Source organism: Salminus brasiliensis, chromosome 22 (genome assembly GCF_030463535.1).
Source record: "Salminus brasiliensis chromosome 22, fSalBra1.hap2, whole genome shotgun sequence".
In the NCBI taxonomy this organism is placed as follows: domain Eukaryota; kingdom Metazoa; phylum Chordata; class Actinopteri; order Characiformes; family Bryconidae; genus Salminus; species Salminus brasiliensis.
In genome coordinates this window covers 30,646,019-30,664,172 of record NC_132899.1, presented here as the reverse complement: position 1 = coordinate 30,664,172, position 18,154 = coordinate 30,646,019, and the positions used below count along the sequence as shown (strand labels likewise).

Here is an 18,154-nt window from a genome sequence, read left to right as displayed (position 1 = left end):
ATGAATAAATATTAATATATAAATATTTTCATATTCACTAAACATACCCGCGAGCGCTACGCCGGCTCCGCAGCGCCCCCGCCCACCATCAGGCGACGGGTGGAACTGCAGGACGCGGCAAGAAGCGAGCGCGCTCGCGAGGGAGAGAGAGAGGCAGAGCGAGACTGCAGCTGGAGACACAATAACACAGCGGGCAGCACAGGTAAGCCAACCGGCGTTACTTCGCCCCATTTCCCCCATGAAATCTGCCCGAAATCGTCGTTTATGAGCAGTATTCGACGTAAATACGCACCAGGCGTCGTTCTTGCGCGACCGGGCGCATTTTTAATCGACTTCAGCTACGATTTCGCCTCGTTTTATCGTTACCTCAGGTAAAATCCGCGGCTGGGGCTCGAGCGCCGTTAACGGTGAAAATGGACCGTTTGCCCGGGAATAGCTTTAGGCGCTAGCTAGTGCTAGCTCGCGAGGAACCGCCTTAATAATCCGCACCGAGTGTAACGGTATTCAGCCACGGCCGTTACGACCGTTTTACAGCCTATTTAGCTGGAATAATTAACGGTTTGAAGGCAGAACTTGAGGTAATGTGGGTCTGAAATTGGGGGAAATGCAGGTATTCGTCGTGTTTTTGGGGTTTTTTTGGGGGTTTTTGGCTCATTGTGTCTCCTAATGGAAAGCCACCCCATGCAGAATGGCTTACAAAGACGCTGCTGCAAGTGCACGGTGGTCGTTGGGAGCTAGCGGGGTCTTCTCGTGGGTGTTTTGTATTTGTGTGATTTAAGCAGCTGTAGTCGGGCTTTTCTGTTAGGGGATGGTGGTGGGGATGATTTCAGCCCCCCATGTGCTGATTTCTGCCATTATCCAGCCAAAACGATGCATCTCACTGGAATTCCCCGTTCCACCTTAAATGGTGCAGCAGTTACGTTCTGGCGCCTCAGGCGCCAGAACGTAACTGCTGCACCATTTAAGGTGGAACGGGGAATTCCAGTGAGATGCCAAATTTCAGCACCACAACCCCAAGCCCATGCAAGATACAGCCATTCACATTCAAAATACAGCCATTCACATTCTCATCACCCCTGCAGTCCAGTTTCCCACCAAAAAACGTGCAGCACACATCCACAGGGTGGGCGAGGCAGCCCACCCTGCACCCTCCAGCCTTGGCATCTCCTAGGTTGGTTGGCAGGTGTGCTTTTCTTTCCCCCCTTCCCATCCCTCTTTGTCAGTGATGACAGGTCACCACCACCACGACCTCCTTGGTGCACTGCCCCATTTGAACAGAGCAGAGCAGAGCAAAGCGAGGCGAGGCGAGGCAAGGCGAGACGAGGCGAGGCCAGATTTCACATCCAGTTGCAGAGCAGAGACACACCCCTCCGTGCGATTTAGGACCCAGCGCAGAGAGGCAGACGCAGAGAGGCGAGACGAGACGAGGCGAGGCGAGGCAGGAGAGGCACGGCCCACCACATGGGCCTGTTTTGTTTTGCATTCGTCGAGGTGACCATTCGCTCCTTTCCTTTCCACCCCACGGGCAAAAGTGGGGAAATTTAATTTATTTATCTGACCCAAGCATAGAGGGAGGGGGGTAACTAGTGTTAAGGTAATTAACACCAGCAATTAGGGGGTTGGTGGGTTCCCCAAACACCTACTCCTCCCCTAAGCCAATTAGGAGGAGAAATGCCCAGGGGGCAGTTTGTGCGTCTGTTGTATTGGTTGTAGTGCAAATAATACTGATGTCAGTTAAAGGGGAATGTCGCTGATTTACGATTTTATTGTAAAGTAGCGGTTGCGATGAGTACGCTCAAAGATTCGGAGTGAATTTGGCGTGAAATGGGTGGTTGTGGAGAAATCGGCCGGTTTACAGCAGTGGTGAATGGAACCGGGCGTCTGTTGCCGTGACTACCATGCAAATATAGCCTTTGTTGTGTACTGTATAAAGCCACCAGTGAACCTAGACGTTTTCGGTATATGTGAAGTTTATATGTAATGTCGACGATGGTAAAATAATGATAATAATAAATAAATTAATTAATTCAATTAAATTGGGGACTATTTTGCAGCACAGCTCCCAGCAGTATCCCTCCACCATGGATGGGTTTTTCATGGAGTTTTAATCACAGGCGTCAGGCGGTTTGTTTATAAGCAAGTTTGGGGTAATTACGCCTTGCGAGGCGGCTTATAGAGGCGTTAAAGTAGGGCTGGGCGATATGGTAAAAATACTATAATCACGATATTTAATTACTGTTTTTTACGATACACGATATTTATCACGATACATGTAATCACAGACTATGAACTACTATTCAGATCCTCTCCCGTACTGAATACAGTGATTTATTTTCAACATCTGCTGCTCTTCATCTAATTAACCCAGTCTAATTACACTGTTAGTAATGAAACCTGCAGCTGATCAGTGTTTATTAAGCACCAACAGTCTCCTCCATATGCTTAGAAAAGCATACTGTTATGAGAACAACATTTTTCACAATACAATAAAAAATATTGTCATATTGCCCAGCTCTACATTAAAGCCTTAAGACATCTCGTTCCATTCATTAGAGGCAGCTCATGAGACGAGGCTACTGGTCACACGGCTCTGAATGTTTAGGTTTAGTAGGTCTCAGTGAACCCTGATGTTGTGTACTGTCTACTGATTAGATGAGGCTGGAAAACATATGTTCAGAATTATTATTAAAATTAAAATATATAACTCGTTGTGATCGTTATCCTCCAGAGCACATAGACGGTTAATGCCTTTTCTATAGACAGAGCCGAGTCTGTCTAGCACAGGGCTTTACGGGTATTTGCCACACCATCCGAGTTGATTACTTTTAACAGCAGCTAATCCTTCCAAAAACGCCTTTTCTCAGCTGAAAGCCTGAGCTGATACGGGCAGACTCTCAAAGAGACTAAAACTTTTTTGACTCGGTGCCATCAGCGGCCAGCATTCCTGCATGAACGCTTAATTGGAATGCTGGTACCGAAGGCGGGATTTCAGCTCATTTCCAGCGCCACCCTCCTCCTCCTCCTCCCACTGGACCAACAGGACCTGTGCCATGGGCACCCGTAGTTGCTTCTTCAAAGCGTGCAGCTGCAGAGACTGTTCCCCCATGACCCTTCCCAGCAGACAGAGCCGTGACGATTCCAGAACTCCAGAGTTCCCTGTTTACGGGTTTCCACATGGCCCCATTCACAGTGCCCTGTTGCTCTACAGCTGGTCAGACTCCCTCATTGTGTTTAGGCACAAGCGTTATGACATGGCCCTGATATCAGACTTGAAAGACTCATGGGGGGGCAGATATACAGTATGATAAACATGAACCTGTGTGTGCAAACTTCCTTACATTATTCATCCTCTTAACTTACATATCAGTTGCCTAGTAGTTACTCAATGATCCATAGTACTGAATAATTCATATCACATGCTGAGTAATTCATAGCAGTTCCTGAATTATTCATAGCAGATACTTAATAACCACTAGTAAATACTGAGTCGTTAATGGTTGTTACTGAATGATTCAGAATAGGTACATGTTGGATGGTGAATGTCGAATAATTGGTAGCAATTACTGCATATTCCGTAGTAGTTACTGAATTCCTATTAATACGTAGTGATTAATAAGTGGTAGAAACTAGATACTAAGTAATTCCTAATAGATTACAATTAATTTCTAGTAGACTATTGAATACTGTGCAATTCATAGCAGTCACTCAATTATGCATAGCCATTACTTAAAACTAATTAGATATTTATTAATTAGTAGTAACTGAATTTTTCCTAGTTACTGAATAAACCATACTAGATGTTGACTAATTAATAGTAGATACTAAAGAATTTGTGTTATTCAAAGCAGGTACTAATATTAAATACTTAAATAGTAAACTTAAATATTAAATAGTGGATACTGAATAAGTAAAGAGGTACTGAACAGTTTCTGCTGTATTTCCTGATATATGCTGGGATATGCTGAATAATTTATAGTGGAGACTGACAAAATCATATTAGCTAATCAATAATTCCTAGTAGATGCTGAATAATTCCTTAGTTTATGTTGAATAATTCATTGTGGAGACTGACAACATCATATTAGCTGCTAAATAATTCCAAGTAGATGCAGAATAATTCATAGTGGATACTGATACAATCAAAATAGCTACTAAATAATTCCTAGTAGATGCTGAATAATTCCTTAGTTTATGTTGAATAATTCATAGTGGAGACTGACAACATCATATTAGCTGCTAAATAATTCCAAGTAGATGCAGAATAATTCATAGTGGATACTGAAAAATCATATTAGCTACTATATAACTTCAAGTAGATGCCAAATAATTCATAGTGGATACTGAAAAATCATATTAGCTACTAAATAATTCCAAGTAGATGCTGAATAATTCCTTAGTTTATGTTGAATAATTCATAGTGGAGACTGACAACATCATATTAGCTACTATATAATTCCAAGTAGATGCCAAATAATTCATAGTGGAGACTGAAAAATCATATTAGCGCCAAAATAATTCCAAGTAGATGCTGAATAATTCATAGTGGAGACTGAAAAATCATATTAGCTACTAAATAATTCCAAGTAGATGCTGAATAATTCATAGTGGATACTGAAAAATCATATTAGCTACGGAATATTTTATAGCAGATACAAAATCTTTGAAAGCATATACTGAATTATTGATAGTAGAGCTGCACAATATTGGAAAAGAAACTGTGATACTTTGTTATTCTGCGATATTTATTACAAAACGTCAAAGATCCAGCATGTTGTGATTTTTCATAATTCATCATTTCTAATTCATAGTGTATACTGAATATTTCCTAGAAGACACAGAATCATTTATAGTAGAAAACTGGTATTAGCTCCTGAATAGTTTGTAGTAAACTGGAATAAGGACTTTTACAGCTTTTACAGTCAACTGTCAACTGATCCAAGATTCAGCAGCAGGGGTAAAAGCTAATCTAAACTTTTCCCGTTTTTAACTTTCCGATATTAACGTAACGTAACAGCATGGATTCTGAGGGATATCCCAGTGACCGTTATTGCTGCATTTCTGTATCTGGCCTTTGTTTTTGGAAGACAGGCCACGTAATGTAAGACTTGTGGATCTCCTTTTAAGAGAGCGGACCTTTTTTAAGACTGTAGTACGTTCTGAAAACGGTCTCGTCCTTAGATGTTACAAAACTGCAAAGCTGACGTAACTTCAGAATTTGGGTATGGCCTCCATATGGCAGCGGATTTACAGCCTGACTGCGGTGTGACTGGACATAAATAAACAGTGGCATCTTGTATGAAAGCACGCCAGTACTCATTTAGATGTTTCTAGGGTCTGTCTGTGGACTCGCTTTAGAGAAGTGTCTGTGGTCCTGTGAGCAGGGAAGAAGCAGGAAGGAGGATGGAGGAGGGGAGGAGGAGGAGGAGGAGGAGAGAGTGAAGGGAATAGAGCGATGCTGAGTAAAAGTAGGTCAGAGATACAGGGGCAGTCAGCCGTGGGGAGAGCATCCCGGACCCCCACCCCCCCACCCCACACACACACACACACACACACGTACACACACGCACTGCGTGCCAGCAGAGAGGCCTGTTTTGCAGCGTAATACTGGATAAACAAGTCAGAAAGCCCCTCGAGTCGCCCACTGAATCACTCGACCATGACATCAACCATCCAGCACACATCTTCAGATTATCGCTTTGTCACCAGGTTGCGTAACGCCTTGAGCTTATAAGCACAGCCACATCTATTTGGTAAGAGCGTAAATCTGCCGAGTTGGCATTATACACTCAATCATGATGATCAGTACGCTAGTGACCTATACCCAGTGCTGCTCAGACTTGCATAATCAGTTAGCAGAGTCCGGAGGCTGATGGCATAGCGGCATGGCTCGGGCTTCGAACTAGTGGCGGTACATAAAAGATTAATTCTATTTAATCAATGTAGAGCTCAGTAATTTCTGTGGACTGTCGTAACTGCTGAGCGGCAATCAATGGGGTCCGAGCGCTATGCACCGTTATGGTGGCAGTACTACACAAATGCTGGACTGGCTTTATTTATATATGTATATATATATTTGGAGTCAAAGGTGATATTGATTATGATTGAGTTGTTGAGCTATTTTATTAATGTGAAATGACACATTGTAGTCAAGGAAATTTGATGCATCACTTCAATCAAGTGTGTTCAATCTCACGTCAACACTAGACGACACAAGTCCTTACACCCGGCTGCTTCGTCTGTACGCAAATGCGATGGACTTATTAATGGACTAATTATGATTATGAGTAAGTGTGGTTTCCGTGTGTAAAGAGCGTTAAGCCTTGTGTGTCTTCATACGCCGTCCCAATGTTGTGTCAATATCTTTGTTGATCTAGTGCTTTCTGTTGCCACACCACCCCCATCGCACTCTTTCGCTGGAAAAAGCTGGGCCAAGTGTACATTCCCAGCCCACACTTGACGCTTTAATGGCTGCTCTTCAATAAAACCCAAGCTAAAAGGCTCCTCCCTGTGCGGTTAGCAGGTGTTCTTCAGCTGTTCGTGGAGATGAGTTCTAAAAGCACTAGATAAGCATCTGAAGGAAAGGTCTGGGACAGGTTTGTTCTTTTGTGCTTTTGTAGGTTTTACCTTGTTTTTTTGCGCAGGTGTTTTTACCCCTGTCTGTAGAGAAGCGACTGAAGAGTGTGAAGGTTGTCTCTGAGCTGCTGGATCCCTGTGCAAACACAGTCTGTTCTGCAGGGCTTTTGTGTACAGTAGCTGCGCATAAAGCAGGTGAGATTTTTCCCACTGGCTGCAGAAACAGACTTGCTCCAGTTTCGTCTTCTGTCAATTCTCCTTCTCTTTCTTTGTGACAATCTAAACGAAAGGCGACTAAACAGGCCAGTAGAGGTTATTTCTTTCTACACTGATGGGAAAAACAGGCAGTAATTCTTCAGAACTACGGTTTTACCGTTGAAGCTGTTGTGTATGTCTCAGGACCGCAGGAGTACAGGGTAGTCTGTACTGCCCAAAGAAATCCTTCTAATCCACAGTGCCGCTAGAGCCGGCGTGCCTCACCTGGCTTGTTCGGACTGTAAAGAAAGTGAGGTTAACCCGTACGGTACTTGTCCGCTGCACGCAACGTGGAATTCGCTGTTCGGTCCCTTTGCCAGCACCTCGCGGTTTGAGGGGCGTGCACGTCTACAAAGGACACAAAGGAAAGTGTCTGTCATGAAGTCATGTTTTTTTAAATGACGATATTCTCAAGTAGACCACACTCGTAAATGTGGCTTTATTTATTTACAATAGCATATTGTATATTTAACAGGCTCTCTAAATTAGCTGCACCATGCACCAAAAGAAAGAAGAGGGCTGTGGCAGCTGCCGTGCTCTATATTCTGGGTTCACGTCCATACTAGAAGTTTAGGATCTGCACGAGTGAGAGATAATTAACCTGTAAAGTCAGATGTTTTAGGGCAGATACACCGCGGGGAATGTAGCAGCATCGTTGAAACCATTAAGGATGAGAGATTATTGGGTGAGGGCTTCCCACTTTTCCCTTCTGCTGCAACTCGAAGCATGTGCCCCAAGGGAGCGCGCTTTCCAGCAAAGCATCTGCCCCAGTCTCCATATTTCTGATCACATGTCTGGACTTGGGTTTTACGGCCGGGAGGAGAGTGTAATCACTCAAGGCAAAGCGATGTATATGTAAGAATTTACCTACAGGGCTGGGCTGGGTTGTGTGTGTGTATGTATGTATGTGTGTGGCTGACGTGTCCGATAGAGAGAGGTAGAAGAAGGCAGGATGCAGAAGAGGTTAAGGTCTAATAGATCAGTATCTGCACGATCCCATAGGTAGTCCCATATTAGCAGTGTGGTCCTATTCACCTCCAGCGTGCCTGTAATTATCACACGCAGTAAAACGGCTGTAAAAGTGGAGTTATGAGTTATGTAATCATGATGTGAAACCGCATGAGTCTAGTGTTATTTTAGTCCGCTGCCACACTGGATCCCATCACCCTTAGGGGACTGGAGCAGGTGTGTCTTTTCGAGGTCCAAAAAAAGCTTTTAGTGGCTCATCGAGGTGTGCCAGTCATCTCTCAAACACACCGCCATTATAAGATAGGAATGCAGCGCCAAAACAAGATCAAATAGGCCAGTATTTCCAGTTTGCATTCAACACCTAGTTTATTTATCTGTCCTTTATTGAAGTAAATCAGGTGAGCTGTGGGAGGAGAACACGGGGTAGAAAAAAAAAAACATCTCTAAATCCTACTTACCTGCTGTTGTTTACTCTTAACAGATGGCACTCAAAGCAAACCTAAGTATAAGAACGGATCACAACATCTGATATGCAGTAATATAGTTTAAAGTATTACATCTCTCAAAATGGACAAAATGACCACCTTGGTTGTTCTAGTGTTAAATTTCTTCAGGTTTTAACTAGTGAAGCGTTTATTCAGCCCATTTCTTTCAGCCCAAGACAGTTATCATACTCTTGTCACCTTATTTACTCAATTTACTCTCCAAGGGTGAGGGCTAGCATGGTCTTCCTCAGAGTCATGTGATGATGAAGCTCCACCGTGTCTTTTTAAGCTGACAACAATAAAAATAACACCACTGGAGCTCAACACGCTCGGAAAAGAGCTCTAACCGCTAATTCTGTTACACCCGCACTGGCTAGCATCACCCACAGTAAGTGATGAGGGGAGAGGGGGAACCATTCTACCCCCAAGAGAGAGAAAGAGAGAGAGAGGGCAGTTATGCTCTCTGGGTCTCCCGGCCACAGATGGCTGTGGTGTTGCTGCTAGGGTGGGGCATTATGACGATATTCGATCATTATTGCTGTACAAGCCTATTACGTAATGCCCACCGATCATCACCGCCTGTTCTGATGTAGAATCTGTTCGTATCCACTTATTTGTGGGGAATGAAAATATAAAACTTGCTGGGTCGATTTTCCTAACCAATCAACAAGCTCAGTCTAAATATCACAGGAGTAATAATGTGTCATATTTAAAATCGTGTCTTTGAGCCCATTAAAAGGCAGGCGATCTTGACCATGGAGCTGTCGGACCATGTGCCGGTCCTTCTAACAGCGAGCGGTGGTCACAGTCTGGAGGTAGAGTTGGTTGTTGGTGTGGGAGAGGACACTCACAGCGGCCTGACTGCTCTATTTTGGTTAGTGTGCCTGTAACCTTAAGCTAGGCCTACATGTTTGCGCGTATAAATAGCCGGGTTAGCACAGGCCCACTGGCTCTGTTTACATTGAGCTTGTGACAGGTTGGCGAGCTGGAGGCGGAAGAGGCTGGGCTTTGTGAATGATTCTGTTGATCCTGAAGGAGCGCCGCTCTGAAAGGTAGAGGGCTCATTAGCATGGACTGGCGTTGCTCGAAGGCTTATCATGGGTTCTCTATTAGGAACCTGGACTTGGGCTGTGGGTTTGCCTGCTTTGGAGCCAGACCCTCCTGGAGTTTGACCTGTTTGCGTTTATTTCTCAGATCAGCTGCTCACATTTGCCTTTTTGCTTTCTCTTTTCTCTCTCTCTCTCTCTCCCAACTCCCCTTCCTTCTTGTATGTCTCTCGCCCCCCTCCCCCTCTGCAGTCTGAACCTAACTTGCCATGGATCAGCAGCACGATTTGCTCGGCTCTTCGCCCAACAGCCACTACAACAGCTCCAACGCCATGGCAACCTCCCTTGCTGGTATGACCATCAACGACCATCACCATGGCAACCAGCTCCACAAGGAGAATGGCGTCGCTGTGGGGCACATGGGACCCGGAGATGGGCCTATGAAAGGTGAGGCGACTGCTGTGGAATTCAGTCAAAACAATAAATAAACAAAAGCGCTCTCACATAACGGACTGCCTCGTAATTCAGCAAGAGGCTGCTGGTTAATTCTTACATAACGACGCAGCACAGCCACTTTCTACACCGCCTGTCAAATGTTTTGGGGACGTCGTTCCCTTCGTTTGATATTTTCCTGGTTGTTTCATTGCTGTTTATTACACTGCTACTCAATTAGACTTAATTCATCATCAAGTGTTTTCCTTGGTGTGAGGAGCAGGTTCAGAAAAACTGTCTGGCAGCTGGTGGCGCGTTCTTTTGATAGCATATGACATAAAAATAAGAAAGAAGTCTCAGAATAGCGCTAGGTTCAATTCACGTGACGTGGCGTCAGTACGGACAGGGGGTCTGGCTTAAAAACAGCAAACCCACCCTCAGTGTTTTCCCATACTGGCCGTGGCATGTCTTTGCACAACTGGTCCAACCAATGTCCAACTAATGACCCAGCTAACACTGAGAAATCAGCCACAACCCCTACTCTTACTCAGACTGTGTGAAGACTTTCACGCTAGGCTTGCGGCATTGTCTGCCAACCGAAAAGAAGGGTGCGAGGTAATGCACAAGCACGGCAATCAAGCGGCCCAGTGCACAAGCTAGGCTAGTGGCTAACTCCAGCTGTTAACTTGGTCATATATGGCTAATATTACCATGCTCATGAACAGCCTCTTACTGAGCTGATTTGGGCAGGAAACCCACTAAAATGTGCAGGGCTGTAACTTTATGCCTCTGTTTATGGGTAGTGTCTTTCCATAAAATATCCAGCCACAAAATATCCAATATATCCAAAATAAATAAAAAGCGAGAGAGTAGGAAATGTGCAAGTTATTCTATATTGCATACTGTAAGGTCTAGTGCAGGACAGCTAGGGCTTACATGAAACCAGGGGAGCAGAACAACACTTCAGCAAACCACAGGACAAAAAAAAAAACATTGAAAGTATTTAAACAGAACCAGAGACACCTGATTTTTTCTTTAAGGCGTAATGAACTAGGTGACTCTAGACAGCCACACATCCACATCAGCCGGTGTGTGCATGTATGTGTGCCACATTTGCAGGCTAAAAAAAGATGAGGGGAAAAAAAGGAATTGTCTGTGAAGGAGACACCGTCCTGAACAAGCTGCCAAAATAGCACTATTAGGTCAGATCCGAGTCCGATCCGAGTCAGATCCGAGTCAGATCCGAGTCTTATCTGTTGATATAGACTGTGTGTTCATTGCGCCAGCATGGTGGAAACATTCCGATTCCGATTCTAATCTCCTACTGTTCGGGGTTACAGTGTCCGTACTGTTTTTCTCACCACTGTCTACGAAATCTTCTCTCTCCTTCTCGGCGCAGCTGTGGCGGCAGTGGCCTCCCCATGCAGTCTTTTGTTTTAATCTCTTTACATAAAGACGACAAGGCCACGCTTCACTACGCGCTCAATCCAGGCTTTGCAGCTGCCTGCCCCGTCCCGTAATCCAGGGCATCTGGGTCAGCCTTCTCCCTTCCTTCTCCCTGGTACTGATTCAGCTCCACCGTAAATCAAGGACTGTACGCCTGTGAATGTGCGGCATAGCGTGCTTTTGTTCATAGACCATTCGCCTTTTGGATGGAAGACAGTACACACAGTAACACAGTCTGCCCTCAGCAGAGCCAGGAGACTGACATGCTTGTCGTGCAGCTGTTACATCGTAGCTGGTAGATAAGGAGGAAAAGACGGCAAGCAACCCTGCAAGTCTTGGCAATTGTTCTGTTGTCTGATGGATGACAATAGCCCGCCTCAACTTCCTGTAACTTCCTAAAATATCAGAATATTTACATTTAAGGCATTTAGTAGATGCTCTTATCCAGAGCTACTTACAAAAGTGCTTTGCTATTTACCCAAGAAAAACCTCAGCTAGTTTAAATAGACTAATAATTCAAAGATCCTCTAGGTCCTCTAAGTCAGTAAGGAGACCATAGTACTCTACTATTCACCCAAGTCCTCTCAGAAGAGGAGGGTCTTCAGTCTGGGTTTAAAGACAGCGAGCGATTCTGCCATTTAGACACCCAGAGAAAGTCCGTTCCACCACTTCAGTGCAGGACAGAAAAAAGTCTGGACGCTCGTTTTCTGTGGATCTTAAAGGATGGCGGGTCGAGCCGAGCCGTACTTGAAGCTGGAAGGGCTCTTGGTGCGGATCACCTTTTGACCATTACCATCAAGTATGGAGGAGCTGGCTGGTCCGTTCTGGGCTTTGTAGGCCAGAGTCAGGGGTTTGAATCTGATGACCTGGGCAGCAGCTACAGGAAGCCAGTGAAGAGAGAACGCAGCAGTGGAGAGACATGGCTGAATTTAGAGACGTTGAATTCTGCATTCTGGATCAGTTGCAGGGGCCTGATGGTGCGCAGAAGGAGACCAGCCAGGAGAGAGCTGCAGTAGGCAAGTCTCGAAGTGACGAGAGACTGAACGAGCACCTGGGCGACTCTCTGCATGACCGAGTTACACAGAGTTATCACCCTGCAAACGAAGCGGACCATGGTTTAGTTGATCTGGACCGAGACCACCTTATTTGGTCGGACCAAATTTTGGCCCCTTAAGCACCCTTAATAGAGACATAAGGGGTCCATTACTGACATTACCATCTCATTCAATCACGAGCAGTAACAACTAGACCCCGCTTTGTACAGTGGGGCCTCCAGCTCAGAGGAGCCTATTCAGTACCAAGATCCTATATTCAGCCACGGCCGTCTCAACGCAGCAGCTTTTAGCTGAAAACGAATGCCGTAACATGATCAAGTAAAGCTAGAATTAGCTTAGGTTTCTTACGCTTTGTGCCGAAGAGCGGGGGGGGGGGGGGTGGTTGTCATGCTGTCATAGTACAGACTGACTCTCGCAAAGCTGCCAACTCCACACACAATGGCTACCCTTGTCTTATGCGCCTTCACATGATATAAGCGCAATCATAATGCTCTCTCTTCACTCCCCCCTCCCCAAACACCCTGACCCCTGCACCCCGTAGTACGTAGTCTAGCGTTCCCCAGTCTGCAGCCCTCACTAGTGCACACTTTCTCCCCCTTCACCCTCCCAGTCATGCCGCACACAAGGTGGAAAAAGCACACAGAGTCCAGAGCGCCCAGGACCAAGGAGAGTGAGTATGTGGTGTAGCTCCAGAGTAGTGGAGTAGAGGATAGACGTCGAGTGGCTTTGTAGAAGTCTGTATTGCTGCATTGTTGATGTTACCAGGGTTTGATCAGTAAGGGTGTGTTTGTACTCATCTGTACTTTGGTCTGAAGAAAAGGATACGCTGTTCGATTCACACACACCTTTACTTCACTGAGGATCCACTCCACTAATCAGTGCAGTTCCAATGGTGGCTAGTTCTGTGTAGTAGTGTGTGGTAGAGTGTGGTTTGGGACACGGCCCCGCTAAAGTAAGCTGTCAGTCAGTAGAAGTTAAGGCACAGGAACGTAGGCAGGTCTGCACAGAGACAGATACTGGATTTTGAGGGTAGAAGTGACCCCATGCCCATTCACAGCTCTGCATTTGCTTGGTTTAGATGCCTTTGAGTCCATTTAGAAACGGGACGAGACAGCCTGAGCAGGTGGTCTCTGTCCGTTTGCTTGTTAGATGCCCACCAGGAGTTGCAGTTGGACAGGCAGTGTTCACACTTTCTCTAACAACCTACACTAACAGAGCAATCGCAGCAGGGTTTGGTGAGAAGTGTAAACACACTCTAAAACTGTGTCACTGTGTTGAGGGCTGGGCAGTATATCCCAATTATATCAATATAAAGACTGACAGTACAGTCTTGTGCAGATTATGCTGTAGATTTATCATAATTAGGTAAAATTTATATATATTTTTATCATATCGAATCAGACATGGCTTTTTCACTTACCTTCGTCCATCACAGGCATTTTCAACCTTTGAGCGCTTCATACCTCCTTCTCTTTCCCCTGCACCTGACCACAGTCTTTTTCTTTTAGAGGTTGCTGAAGAACCTTCACCCAAATCAACTGAGGAGGAGAGAACATCAGAGAATGAGAGTGCAAACATCAGTAGCGCCCTCCCTGGTGAGGAGGTGCCATGTGGCGTAAACTCGTGGCAATGTCCAGGGTGTCCAGCATGTGCCTGCAGTTACTCTCCAGCCTAGTCTTGTACAGAGTTCTGCCGTTTATTCAGTCGCTTCGCTGTTGTCTTCAGGCTACTGCCTGGAACAGCTTATGGAGTTAATCTCATGCTCTCACACTTACTGATCTCTTCTTTTTTTGGTCAGTGAGTCTCAGCACGGTTCTGTCTAGCATTCTGTCTTAAGTGGAGGGCTGTGGTGTCACCCACCAGCCTATAGCAAGTGCAGTAAAATAATCAGAGCAGGTTCTGCTTTTCTGGGCTACAGTAGGTCATTAAATGTGATCTGACATTGTCCATTGTTCAAAGAACGCACTTGACCATTTGAAGGCTCCACCTGGCTTACCTGATAGGGGTCTTCGAGCTTTGATTCGTGCTGGCTTTCATTCCAAACAGCCTCAAATCCCTGATTTTCTTGTGGAAGCTCAAACTGAAGTCGGAGAGTCTTTAGCTAAACGCTATGACCCACATTCAGAATCACCTACAAATCCTTTTAAACTGATCTTCTCTTTTGGGAATTTGCAGAAGCACAAGTTGATGAGGATCCAGAGTTAGCCTTGAGCCATGAGCATGTTGAGGGCACCTCCTTTGGTGAGGAGGAGCAATGCGGTACGCACATACATACCATGCCTTCTCTGCAGCTTGCTTTGTTTAATTTTATGTTTTTTTTTTCTTCACTGTCATTTTTTTTGTTGATGGCCCCCAACATAACAGTGTGCAAACTGTGAATTGTGTGTAATTATTATGTATCTTTGTATTTTTCTTTTTGAAGGTACCATATTAATATCATAATATATTGAACTGCTTTCCTAACCCACTTTTTGCAGAGCTAAATCTCTAAGTATCTACACTTCTAGTAGCCTTTCTGGTTCTTATTTGACTCATTTGACTTCCTTGACTGAGTAAACCTACAGTTAAATGTTGGAAAAGCTCTAATTGAGTTGAAATCATTGTCTAATAGAGGGGTCCGTGGATTCGGCAGAAGCACTCGAAGAAGCTCCCGCAGCATCTGCTCCCGCTGAGGCAAATGGGCAGAGCGGTAGGCGCCACCACCTCTGCTAATTGCTGCCTTTCACGATCGGCGTGCTTTGCAACTGTGCTGGAACGCTGTTGCATTTTGACCTGAACCAGCTGTTAACATCTGTGAGATTATGCCTTTATGATTTTGCCTTTACGTTCAGCTTTCCTGCAGTACCCGGAGTTACAGGCTGCGCTCTCACCTGCTCCTCTCTTGCTTCCTGTTTGTCAACAAACCTTGCTGCAACCCTCGCAACTGTTCTAACATTTGATATCAGTACAGAGATGCCGGAGCTGTCAGAAGTGCTTTTTTTTCCCCTCATTCATTTACCGTAACATCACAGTCAGAGTGAGTGAAGTGGATTGGTGCAATAATACTAACTCAGGGGTGATGTTGAGCAAAGTGCAGAATGTACTACACTGAACTGTAATCGTCCTAAAACGGATTGCTTTGGTTTGCGTTCCCCAGTGCACGCGTTTCCTTCTTTTGCTTCTTTATGGGTTTGTTTTGTCTGTAATACACCATGCAAACTAGGCAAGATGCTAATGCTAATTACTCCTCCTCTTCAACCCAAACAAATGCCAGCTTGTACCTTTTTTTTTTGTCAGTAATAGAGTTGCCAGAATGTTTTCTTAGAAGAATACAGTATGATTTTCTAATACCTGCATATTTTTTGTTTCCCTCTTTGGCTCCTGCCGTTCGTGATCCATCAGGAACTTCCTCTCCTACAGGTAATATTAAAATTGTATCTTTTTTTGCTTAATTAATCACCAATATTTTCTATATCTGTTGAGAATCACAGTTTTTCAGTGTTTGCACATCACACCACATTCACTCATGACGTAACCGAGTGGCTCCACTTCTACGTCTTCATCTTCATTTTTGAGTTATCACCGTCATTATTGTGAACTGCAAGGTGCTGTAAATTACACAATGGCACAGAGACGTCTTTTTCCAGTATAGAGAATGAACACTACTCATACATCGACTTCATTTGCTGCCAACAGCTCTCGTTTCTGTGTTCTTGACATTGTAAGTCATCCTTGTTGTTCAAGGCCAGCAAACTTTGTGACCTGTGTTGTTTGTTTTTACCATTTCATGGCGTCTCCACTGTTCTTTTTCCATGTCTGAGTCCTGGTAACGTTCAGTCAGTCAATCTGCGCTCTCACGAGCTGCACCCTGGTCACTGTGATACTCGGGTTGCCCATAGGGTAAAGTAACCAGCGTGGAAGGTCCAGTAGTCATGAAGTCAGGTAAATCCTATGCACTGGTCTCTACTGAAAGCCTGGGACTATGTTTCCAGATTTAGCAGTGGGCTTTGCTTCAGGGGGTCATGGCGAAGACTGTCGAGGCTTTGTAGACCACAGGCGAACTGAAGAAGACAAAGAAGAAGAGGAAACCGACTTTCTGAGGAGCAGCTGGGCTGGCCCACCTAAACATCCACACCATCGACCGGTCAGCCCTGATCGCACCAGGAGCCTGTCCCTGGAGAACGACCTGCCGGTTTCCTTCTTAATCCGCAGCGCTGCCCTGGAAGACCTCACCGCTGTCGGGGACAAGATCAGAGAAACTCAGGAGCCCCCTGCTTCCGATGAATTTCCTCAACAAGGACTTTCCGTTGACGATTTTAAGAGCCACCATGAGGGTCCACCACAGACTGCGACTTCACGTCAGCCTCAGGAAACAACTTCTGGAGATGGAGATGTGCCCAGCATGAGCATCTCTCATTATGCCAATGGCACTATTTCAGTGGAGCCAAGTCTCGAGTATGGTCAAGGTTGTGCTTTACCGAAGCAGGACTTTGCTAGTGTCCGGCTACGACAAGAAGACAACATGCAAAGAGACTCTTTCGTGGGACCACAAAAAAAGGAACAAGACACTGAATGTCCAGAGAGGGAAGCGGAAGAGGTCTCTTGTCCTTCGAAAAGCCAGCTTGGATCTCCAAGCACCTCCAGTGGTTCACCGGCTAGAAAATCTCTCGTTCCCGTGGCTCAATTCAAAGGTCTGTGCTGCCATCTTCACCCAAGTCCCAGTGCAGTCTCTCTTGTTTTGCCTCCCCCCACCTTTGCTTTACAGAGCAGCTTAGCTGTGCCGCACTGTCGTCCCTTATAAACAGCGCCCAGTCAAACAAAAGCAGCATTGGAGAAAATCGCTTGTTGCCCCACAAAATTTGATTTTTTATATTCCTATTTGTTGTTAAACTGTACTTCTGTCACTTTGCCATGCTTTGATTCCTCTTGGTTGGCAGTCTTGCGGCTTGTTTTTTTCTGCGCTGATTGACAAAGAAAGCTGTTTGCTGGCCACATTTCCTTTCACAAGTCCCGTTTAGCATGTCACAACTGCATGGGTGTGTTTATGTGTTTCTTCCCACCTGTTGTACCAAACAAGCCATTACAAGGACACGACTGCAGGCACCCCATTCTTCATGCACCTTGATACACAGTAAATCCTGTAAAGGAAAAGCAAGCAGAGCTCTGTAAACGTATCCGCTCACAGTACATGCTGTGCTTGTGGTGAAATAGTGGTGCCACTGTCAGGGAAAACGGATGGTTCAGTCTCATGACACAAAATTGTCTCTCCCGCAGCTCTTCCCAGGACTGACAACGACGTCGAGAAACGGGTAGGTACTTCTTTTTTGGTACTTCTTCGTTTTTTTTTGGTCACGGTTGGGCTTTTTCCTCCCTCCATTATTTTCACCCACCATTTCTGTTCTTTTCCACTTGCTCATATTCGATGCCTTTTCTTCCCATGAACCCCAAAGACCCCCAAAACATCTCCTGACAAAACTAGACCCTCCTCACTTAAAAAACCCTCCACCGTTGTGAAAAAGTCCAAAGCTTCCTCTTCCACTAGCTGTGCCTCGGCACCTGTCAGGGCTGTGCCGAAGCAAGCCCGGTCAGTGGTGAGTATAGCTGCCGAGAGAGCTTTGCCTTCCCCGGCTTGTGGTGAAAAATGGCTTAACTCTGAATCCACAGCCCCAGTCTGATAGTGGTATGCTCCTCTTCAGATTTGACTAACAATGGACCATTCACTCTCCTCTTTCCTTTTTATTAACTGGCACATTTGCATCTCATCTGCATGAAGGTGTGGCGTACGAGCTTAAAGGCTTTTCGGCTTAATAAGATGTGGTTTACTCACGTAAATTTGGCTGCTAACAAGGGTTACACAGTTTTCCTCCCACCCCAAACGTAGTCGTCAGTCAGTCCTGTATGGTGTCTGAAATTT

The 18,154-nt window shown here is 45.3% G+C and overlaps 2 protein-coding genes across 4 annotated transcripts in view; both read left to right on the top strand.

The window, feature by feature from the left end:
* Positions 1-102: 102 nt before the first annotated feature.
* The window catches only part of mapta (microtubule-associated protein tau a), a 36,393-nt gene continuing 18,341 nt past the window's right edge, over positions 103-18,154 (top strand). The window contains exons 1-7 of one of the 3 annotated variants that reach the window (XM_072666759.1): positions 103-202; positions 9,581-9,775; positions 14,437-14,520; positions 14,873-14,950; positions 15,643-15,660; positions 17,515-17,549; positions 17,691-17,831. In XM_072666759.1, coding sequence (XP_072522860.1) covers positions 9,598-9,775; positions 14,437-14,520; positions 14,873-14,950; positions 15,643-15,660; positions 17,515-17,549; positions 17,691-17,831 — 534 coding nt within the window. In that variant the 5' untranslated portion in view covers positions 103-202; positions 9,581-9,597. The remainder of the gene's footprint in view (positions 203-9,580; positions 9,776-14,436; positions 14,521-14,872; positions 14,951-15,642; positions 15,661-17,514; positions 17,550-17,690; positions 17,832-18,154) is intronic. The other 2 variants (XM_072666757.1, XM_072666758.1) reach the window with 2 other exon arrangements.
* On the top strand, positions 16,158-17,163 carry LOC140543648 (uncharacterized). The gene has a single exon (XM_072666760.1). The coding sequence runs from the start codon at positions 16,223-16,225 to the stop codon at positions 17,039-17,041; it is 819 nt and encodes a 272-aa protein (XP_072522861.1). The 5' UTR covers positions 16,158-16,222; the 3' UTR covers positions 17,042-17,163.

Coding starts and splice junctions, on each gene's coding strand:
- LOC140543648 (XM_072666760.1), top strand. CDS start 16,223: ATGTTTCCAGATTTAGCAGTGGGCTTTGCTTCAGGGGGTCATGGCGAA.